Source organism: Seriola lalandi, unplaced genomic scaffold (genome assembly GCF_002814215.2).
Source record: "Seriola lalandi dorsalis isolate HSWRI2012SDOR001 ecotype SW California unplaced genomic scaffold, Sedor1 jcf7180002055008, whole genome shotgun sequence".
Taxonomy (NCBI): Eukaryota; Metazoa; Chordata; class Actinopteri; order Carangiformes; family Carangidae; genus Seriola; species Seriola lalandi.
This window is the reverse complement of record NW_019525551.1, coordinates 1,018,311-1,028,285: the sequence shown is the minus strand read 5'-3', so window position 1 is coordinate 1,028,285 and position 9,975 is coordinate 1,018,311. Positions and strand designations below refer to the sequence as shown.

The 9,975-nt window shown below is 40.9% G+C and overlaps 1 protein-coding gene and 1 long non-coding RNA gene across 3 annotated transcripts in view; both read left to right on the top strand.

Annotated features, from left to right (window-relative positions):
• LOC111647705 (carbohydrate sulfotransferase 1-like) overlaps positions 1–5,424 on the top strand; it is a 21,088-nt gene extending 15,664 nt beyond the window's left edge. Inside the window, exons 4-5 of the mRNA XM_023397350.2 lie at positions 2,562–2,779; positions 3,637–5,424. Of these exons, the coding sequence (XP_023253118.1) occupies positions 2,562–2,779; positions 3,637–3,973 (555 nt within the window). The 3' untranslated portion in view covers positions 3,974–5,424. The remainder of the gene's footprint in view (positions 1–2,561; positions 2,780–3,636) is intronic.
• Positions 5,425–6,807: 1,383 nt separating this feature from the next.
• LOC111647792 (uncharacterized) lies at positions 6,808–9,726 on the top strand. Of its 2 annotated transcripts, XR_015436581.1 has the most exons (3): positions 6,833–7,178; positions 7,411–7,770; positions 8,153–9,726. It is a non-coding gene; the product is annotated as an uncharacterized LOC111647792 (long non-coding RNA). The 2 variants fall into 2 exon arrangements; XR_002760073.2 differs by having other exon boundaries at positions 6,808–7,770.
• The last annotated feature ends 249 nt before the right edge of the window (positions 9,727–9,975 follow it).

Below are 9,975 nucleotides of genomic sequence, written 5' to 3'. Positions count from 1 at the left end.
TTGCATTTACTCTGTAGATAGTAGTTTAGTTAAATAAACTCCTTTATTTACACCCAGCTGTTGTCCTGTTGTATTCTTTTGACGTAGAGACTGGAGATCCATTGAATCGAGAAGTCATGGCTTCCGATATGAGATTGATAAATTTGGCAATGAAGTAATTCATTGTTGTCCTCCCAGAGGACTGGTGCCCCATTTCAACGACAGTAAATCCTAAAATATGGCTTAACGCTACACCGTTCACGTGTTGACATCAGTGTGGTGTCCCATCTCCAGTCAGTTTCATTTACTGGTAGAGTTTATTGCTGCTCTGTCTGAACACAGTTAATGTTGCTGATTTCTTTATAACAGTGTCTAACTACCTGCTGTACATTTAAACTTACACTAGTTCTGCTCCAGCACTCAGAGCTCTCTACTCCTTTAAGCGACTTTCACTTACTCAGCAGTTTTTTACATGTTGTTCAGATCTGCTAGTTACTTAAGCTTTGCAGTTAGCACTAGCTTCTCTCCCTCTCCCTCTCTCTCGCTCGCTCGGTGTGGTGTTGTTGTAACTTCTGTGTAGAGGGCTGTGATATTTACTACATCTTCAGCGATGTCTGCTGTCTTTAAGCACAGCTCCATTCACTAACTGGAGCTAACTGCGCACTCTAACTAAAAAAAGTCAGACAAACTCTTTTTTAAATCCTGGAATTTCCAACCTTCATAGACTATTTTTGTATTGAAAATGTAGAGGTTTTTTGTCATGTATCACGCAGTTTTGGTCTCATTCTGATATATTTTACGGTTTTTGAGAAAGTGATGGGAGTTGGGCAGCTCTACCACTACACACAAACGCACACACATGTTGGGACTCATTCCAGAGTTTCCAACATGTTTCTTTGTTCCAAAGACAAAGGAACTCACTTCCCCACAGTTCCTCACTGTTCACACCTGGGGACAACCCTCCCCTGACCAGTCAGTGTTGTTCAGATCAAAACCAGATCTCCTTCTTTGTTCTCCCTCTCTTCTCTTCTCGGCTTGCTCTGGAGAGCAGCTCCTGCTCTCCCCTCTCGGCTATTCAAGGAGCAACAAGACCCCAGCCCAGGTCAGCCCTGCTACCTGAGACAAGAGCTCCCTTGCCGGCCTGCTCACAGCAGACTGCAACACTCTTCTCCTCAACAGCAGCGACCTGCTTAGGATTAACTGAGAGTGAACCAAGTTCTCTTCAGAATCAGCAGCTACGACACAAGGTCAGCTGATTTTCCAAGCGACAGGAGTCACAGCAGAGTTAGCGTGGAACAGCTAACTCTGTGAGGAGAACAAAGGAGATAACAGCAGAAGTCACACAGTCAGACAGGACTTTACTACCGAGGAACTGCCAGCGCATTCGTTTATTTGCAATAAGAGTTCTCCACTCGAAGTTATCCGTTGAAACCAATATTTATTTGCTATTAAAGAATCAAAATCAGCATGTACATGGATCTCCTCCGATATGAAAACCACAGTCTGCAAGCAGTTAGCTGTGGCCAACGTCTCAGAGAAGAGTGTCTATCTTAGCAGTTACACAGAGTTTTGTATATATTTTTGTAACTGATCTGATTGGTGAAAAAGCTGAGGAGAGGCTGTGGTTTAGACTCAGCTGGCACAGTGTCTCCTTCTTCTGAGCTGACTGCACCTGGAGAAAAATCTACTCTCCCTTTTCATGTAACCGCCATTCGTCATGTTTGGAGTTATTGTTTATTTTAAGTAACTGAGGCGGTCACATGACATCCTGTTCTTCTGGTGTCTCCCTATCTGTGCGTGACTGCCTTGAGTTTCACCCTAGCGCCCCCTAATGCATAGCAACAGTAATCATCATAATATAAAAACAACACTCTCTTAGCAATGTAACGTAACTTTTAATATTTCTCACAGAACTTTAATTAATTTTAAAGTTATTATTTAATGTTAATATTTTCTTAATTTATGATAGCCATTAAATTAATAGACAACCAAAGGTCCAACATTTATGGTGTCCAGCTCGAGGCAGAGCTAAGACCCAACACACACAAACACCATTTTATTGCAGATCAACCAATGTAAGAGCATGTACATGTGTGTATACGTGTCTTGCTATGGTTGTTGGGACAAATTTGAGTTTGAAACCATCAGTGTGAGGTTATTTTGGTCAGTCGTGACAGAATCTAAAGGTTTTTTGATGGACACCTGCAGGGACTGAGGTCAGTGTCAGGATAAGTCTCTACGCCATGAATGAAACTGAAAGTAGCGTCCTTTATGCAGATTGAAACCCGAAGGGTGAGGTACATGCATCGAGCAGCAGGCACATTCAAAATTTCTCCAGGAATTTTCTAGTTTAATTTTACTCTTCCTGCTACTTCCACCAGCCACCACTGCAGTACTACAGCAGGCTGGTACATGTATTACTGCTATCAATACATCCTCTGCTGTCACTGGCAGTAAAGGAAGCTCACACAGAGACCTTTAAACATATGCTGGTGTGTGGAAGACATTCAGAGACATGTGTGCTGCTACTGTAACCACAGTGTGTTCCGGGTTAATGCTTCATCGTTATTCATCATCTTCAGGTGGTCCAGCTTGTTCGAGATCCACGCGGTATCCTGGCGTCTCGTATTGAGACATTTCGAGACACTTACCGGCTGTGGCGTCTGTGGAGAGCGACTGGGCATCGACCCCACAACCTGGACCTGGGACAGATTAACACAGTATGTGAGGACTTTCTCAGGTCTGTGTCTGTCGGCCTGGCCAGACCCGCCTGGCTTAGAGGGCGGTACAAGCTGCTCAGGTGAGAAAGACATGGATAATATTTGGACATACAGTCTGTGCTGAACTACCCCAATCCAGTCACCTTCACCAGCAGGGCTGTTTTTCTGTCAGAGGGATGACTGGTTGACAGGCAGTTTTGACTCCATATTTTTCTCCTTACCCTCAGATATATATATATATACTGTATATGTGGATTAGCCCTAACAGAAGTGTTTCCAGCTGACACAAGTTGGGGGGGGGTCACCTGTAGTCCTAAAAGGTGTAGTCCTAACCGCAGCCCGGGTTCGAGTCCAACCCATGGCCCTTTGCTACATATCATCCTCTCTCTCTATGTGTCCCAGTCAGGTTGTGTTCTGTTCTATTTGCATGTGTTTTCTTAAGTTGCAGTGTGTTGAGCTCTCAGGGCCACCATACATTCTCTACCATCCTAGTGTGCTGCTTGTGTTGACTTTGTTGCTCCTTATACTATCTGACCTGACTTCCTAAAGCATTTCTAGCAGAAAGCCTTCACTGATTGAAACACATTTCTAAACAAAAAAAAAAGGAACAGAATAGCAATGTTCCATAACCTGCTAACACACATCATATATACAAACTAAAAATCACCTAGAAGGAAACATGAATGCTTTTAGTTTTTGTAGACTGAGTAGTGGTGCACTTAAAAAAGAATTCACATTTTTTCACAGATGACCAAAAAAAACTTATAAAAATGATCCTGGCAAAAAAAAGGGCTACCATAGTTGGCTCCCTTCACCATGTAGTCTTAATTGCCTAAACCCTTTTTGAGGTTTGGTTAGGTACTGACCAACTCCTGAGCTTGTCTTTGGTGTTCTTTCTTACTGAATGATCCTCTCTCTCTTCCTCATTATTGGTCAGGTATGAGGACTTAGCCAGGTTTCCTCTCCAGAAGACCAGAGAGCTGTACAGTTTCCTAGGTCTGGTTCTGGACCACAGTGTGGAAGACTGGATCATCAACAACACCCGCGGCAGCAGTGATCTATCATCCCGGCAGAAGTTTACCACAGTGCGGGACTCTGCTGCTAATGCAGAGAACTGGAGGGTGAAGCTGTCCTTCGACATGGTGGTTTACACTCAAACTGTCTGCCAACCAGTTCTGGAGCTCCTGGGATACAAAACAGTGTTCCATCCAAGAGAACTGAGGAACCTCTCACACTCTTTGGTTGAGGACAGGACGTTCCTCCCATTTTTCTAAACTGATAACAAAAAAACAAGACAGAACTGTAGGTGATAGAGCAGAGATTTGGCTGATGTGGATATTCTCACTCTGTCTGTGCTGGAGGAAGGATTCTGTCCTTATCAATGTTACCTTGGGTTGTTAGGCAACCTTGTATTTATTTATTCATTTATTTATCCCTTGAGCAAATCAACTACCTCAGTTCCAGCCCTTCTTCTCCTTCAGTACAATGTAACATATTCAAGCTACTTCATGGTAAATCAAACTTTACAGTTAATTATATTGAAACTACTGTATGCAGATTTAAAGATGAGCCAAAACATTTTGACCTCACAGATAAAGTAACATTGATTACCTCGTAACAAAAGCAGATGTCAAGATCTGAGATATGTTAATGGGTAAATGAACAGTCAGTTCTCGTATAAGTGTGTTGGATGTGGGAGAAAAGGGCAGTTAAGACCTGAGTGACTTTGACAAGAGTCAAATGGTTATGGCCAGACTACTGGGTCAGAGAATCTCAGAAATTGCAAGGCTTGTGGGCTGCTCCTGGTCAGAAGTGGAAAGTTCCTATTGACAGTGGTCTGAGGAAGAAGATGATACAAGGAGGGACAAACTACAAACTGATGCACCACAAAGGTTAGTGTGTCTCATCCAAACCAAGAGAAGGGTTACCAGTGCAGGAGAAAAATGCAATAATTTCCTTAAAATGTGGATCCAAGCACCAAAATTGGTATGTTTATCCCTCTGAGGCCATTAATTTGAAAATACCCATTAGCCACTTTTTTCACAAATTTCAAGATGGCTGCCAATTCTGGCATGGGAAACATATTTTACCACAGAACTTTATCCACGGGACAGATTTCAATGATTTCATAATTTAATCCTATGTTTAGACTATGATGATGTCAAATTCACAACTCTTAAATTTCTTCAGAGCTTTATTTATGTAATTTCTAATATGTAATGTAAAAAATTCTGGATAAAAGACAAAGTATTTGCAAACCATTTATTATGAATGATGTGCCAAAAGTTTTGTAAGACTCTACTTGTTTACTTGTCTTAACATTAGCTTGCTAGGCTCACTCGCTAGCACTAGGCTTGTTAGCAAGCATTTTTGTGAGTAATTCTGAGTAATATATATATATATGTAAGGTTTGGATGGTGGTGAACCCTTACAACCAGGATGAAGGCCAGCAGGATGAAGTGCAAGCGGGAGAGAGAACAGAATTAGTCACACAATGATTGGTTTCAGAGCTCTTGATTTACTGGTGACCAGAGGCAAATGACACAAAAAAAATCCAACAGCTCTTACATATAGGTCGCAGAATGGCTGGACAACCAAAGCAGTCTGGCTGGTGTAGCAGGTCACAGTGGATAGCAGCACCGGTGCCCTCCAACCTGACCTAAACAGAGAGAGTGGTTAGTAGGGGTTCCCAAAATAAGAACACAACAAAAATAAACTTCCTGTATTAGCCAATGTGTATTGTTTTCTCACCTTAGTGAGGGGGGATATACTTTAATTTAAATATATTTTCATTTCATTTTTTAACAGTTTACAAAAATTTGCCTTCTACATTGTTGAAATGTTTTATTTGACACCTGGGTTATTCATCTGAGAATATGGTGGATGGATTTTTGGAGTGGCTAATGTGTTTTATCAAAAGAGTAATACCCAAGGAGGATTTGTATCCATATTTGAAAGATTTCCCTGAATTTTGCAGTTATCTGCTGCACTACACTGTGGCACGAGTCGGGTCAGAGTGCCCATGCTGGTCACAGTGTTTCATCTCATCATTCTCTTTGATTCTTTATTATAGCACCAGGTATCACCATGTGAGGCTTTTGACAGTGTGTTGGTGTGATCACAACAAAACAATGTTTTCTCAGTTTGTTATTATAACAAAAACAATCATGAAGATATTTTCAAGTTATGACATTTTTCTCATGATTACTTCATGACATATGATTGTTATAAACAGCAACATTTGTTATATGTTGTTATATCACTTTATCATGTTATATCAAGAAACATCCTCATTACTACACAACATTTAATCCTTTAAAAAAGATTTATTTATTTAGTTTTATTATGGTAATTTGTTCCCTAGAAAAAATTATATTTGATGTGCCACTGTACCTGTCACTGTCCTACCGTCACCACAGACCAGAATGCTTTTCCTCCATTTGATTATTGATTATTCCTTTTTTTTCTTGTGTAAAATGTCATGATTTGTTGTGCAGCTATACATTATTATTTCTTAGTAGTTTTTGGTGTCTAATTAATGTGTTTCAGTTTCCAGTTTCAGTTTATAGCCCTCAGTAGAGAATACCAGTCAAGTCTATTTAGGCCTACATTATTAATTCAGGATTTGGCGAGACCCCAATATTATGACATTTTTTCAGGATTTTCCCCATTCAAGCATAGAAAACATTACATTTCAGCCACTGCTTATATTTTTCAATAATAGCATAAACAGCATTTAATTGATAAATACAGAGTGAATGTGGTTATTACCTATATTGAAAACTATGTGAAACTAATCATGTGGAGATTTGAGTTGTCAAGGGTATCTGATGCCCTTATTTCCAACGTATTACATGTCTTTGCTTACATTCTTAAAATCCAGACATTTTGATAGCTCTGCCCAGTCTCACCCAAAGCAGGAAATAAAACTTCAAATTAAACTATTTAAACTAGTCATTGTCAGTTTTTGTATGTGATATAATGTCTTCTCTTTAGACATTGGCTGTGTTGGGCCTGAACATGTGATCAGACAAAGCTGGCCTGCTCGGGCCTACTTTTAACCTCTGAAGCCTGACCTGATCTTTTGTGTTCAACCCGTTGAACAAAGAAAAGACCGGCAAAAGCCACCCCACAGAATCCAACTCCCAGCATGCTCCACAGTTCACAGCTGAGTTGAATTCTGGGGAGTCCCAAACTTACGCTCCTCATTGGCAGAGATGCAGGGAATCCCGGCGACACAGCCATGACGTTGATGATGATGGCCACTGTATCAATAAATGCCTGCTGTGCATACAAACCATCGCCTTTCCGTTGTAGCTGCACCGAAGATAAACCGCTTTCTCTGTGAGCCAGTTTACTGCTGGCGGACAACTTCTATGCCCCGCTACCTTCCAACCGAGTCGACTCCTGTGTTTTCTCGCTGCCAATCGAGAAACCAGCCGGAGCTCACCTTCTAGAAAACGAGAGACAGAACCAGAGGTGGCTAGTAACGCGCTACATTTATTCCGTTACATTTACTTGAGTAACGTTTGGGATAAATTGTACTTCTAAGAGTAGTTTTAATACAACATACTTTTAACTTTTACTTGAGTATATTTTCGAAGAAGAAGCGGTACTTTTACTCAGTTCCATTTATCTACATTACGCTCGCTACTCGCTACATATTTTTATAGATCTGTTAATGCACGCTTTGTTTGTTTTGGTTTGTCAGAGACCTCCAAAGTAGGATCCATCGCATGACTGCGTTTCACCAATCAGATGCAGTCACTGGTGATGTTTGACTCCGTTTCACCAATCAAACAGAGCCAGGCGGTCACATGACTAACTGCACACAAACTCTCAGCGGCAAACACCGGCAGCAAAGAAGCAAAACACAATGGCAGAGACACACACGAGCGCTTCGCGACAACCAGAAGAGGAAGAACACCCCCGGCCTCACTTAAAATCGATGTTCACGCTTCAGACAACCAAAAAAAAACAGTAATGTAATGCGCCTCTTATGTGTCTCCCCAAACAAGTGGACATTTCAGCTTACATAAACTCAACGTCAAATTTGAGGAAGCACATTGCGGTAAGTAACGTTAGTAGATATTTTGGCTGTCACCGTAGGCTGATGTTAGCCGCCCTGCTATGAATCACTATCAAATGTACATAGTGGGGGGAAATTTATTAACGCACTGCAGCCTCATAGACAGACAGATAAACACACACACACACACACACACACACACACACACACACATACACATATAATGTACAAGTTTTCCAAATGAAGATGTGTGTATATGAATCCATGTAATGTTATTTTTATTTAAGTTTATATTGTATCCGTGACAAATTATAGGCTAGAGTTAGGAGCACATCAAAAACCAGCAGCTTGGAAGGCTATACAGTAGAAAGGAAAAAAATATGTTCAGACCTAATTCTTTTGAAAACACTTTCTCTTGCCACAGGCCTTGACTACATCAAAAATCACCTGGACACTGACTTGGAGATGGATGATGCTCCCACAAACAGTAGTCACTCTGATGAAGACGACTTCTTTGCATCGCTGAGTGCAGGACAATCAAAAACAGGAGCGCTGGAGAGGTACCTTTCATGTCCATCCACTGGAGGTATGGATCTCTTGCATTCCTTTCCTCAAATCAAGAGCCTGTCAATGAAAATCAACACAGGCCTCCCAACATCTGCAGCCTGTGAGAGACTTTTTAGTCATGCAGGACTCCTGTTCACGGCTAAAAGGTCACAGCGTGCAGAGTGATCCAGAGTGAATATGCAAAATTTCACATACACACACTCACACATGCTCACACATGCACACACACTCACACATGCACACACACTCACACATGCTCACATGCACACACACTCACACGCATGCATGCATACAAACACCAATCAGAAGTGCACAGTGTGTTCCCAGGTGCGGCCCACACCTATCAGAGTTTATAGTTTGCGTAAAGGCTAACTTGTTCTTTTCCTTTGTAATCTCTGCCTACTGAGCCTATTGTGCTGTTAGTAAGTTAGTAAGTTATTGTGGCTCAATTTGCCTTCATATATTTTAATGTATTATTATTTAATGTATTATTGTTTTAGTTGCTTAAGAGATATTGTTGGCTATCAATATGTTCATTGCTATTTTTATGTTTTTGTGCATTATTTGTTGCCGTCATCATTAAACAAACAGGTTACTTATCAGTTGCTCAGTACTTGAGTAGTTTTTTCACAGCATACTTTTTACTTTTACTCAAGTAAATATTTGGGTGACTACTCTTTACTTTTACTTGAGTAATAAAATTCTAAAGTAGCAGTACTCTTACTTGAGTACAATTTCTGGCTACTCTACCCACCTCTGGACAGCACCACCAGCACAGAGCATCGGAGGACCCGAGCCAGACTTTTCTCACAGATTAAAAACACACCTGATCGCTTTCTGAAGTGAAGGAAGTGAGAGGCTTACGTCTGGGTAGAGACAGTTGTAGTATAGTGTTTTGTTAGCTTTATTGCTTGTTAAGCTTTATTGTCGTACATTTGTTTTGAAATTAACGGACCGCCTCCTCCGCTGTACTGCTAAACTCTGAGGACCATCTTTATTTCATAAACATGTGATGCAAAAATTAGAGTGTCTAATATTGTGGCATGGTGACCTGGATCAACCCACAATTCATTTATCCTAACAACCAGTATGGTCAGGAACAGACTACAGGCTGCCAGGGTGAGTGATGGGTGGTTTCTTAGTACAAAAATTAACTTCAACACAGCCTGGTTTTATGTGGGAAAAACAGCAAAAAACAGTGGCAGAGAGAAACAGACTTACCTGTGGCTAGGGAGTTCCAGGTATACTAGTTGAGGTCATCGTCTACATATGTGGTCATATAGGTGAGCGGACGGCGGGTTCGGCCAGGGTGATGCGCTCCTCGGCCCTCCCATCAAACCCACTCACCCCTTACACCAAAAAAGTGACAGAAAGATGAAACTGAAAACCAGTGACACTGAGAATACTGACAGCATAAAATAAAAAGGCAGACAGGAAGAAAAAAACAGGAGATTGGCATTGAAAAACATCATAATGCAAAAACATCAAAATAAAATAGGACAATAAGATCGTATGATTGTAATTATTTTCTATGTCTGTGATCTATTTTTCAGTGCCAAAACACATTTTTGCAATCCAAGTGTTTCAATGCCAATGTTTCCTTTTTCAGTTCAGATTTAGTTTTTAATGCCAAATTTGATTTTTGATAACATTTTACTGTCACTGTTTTAGCCCCATACA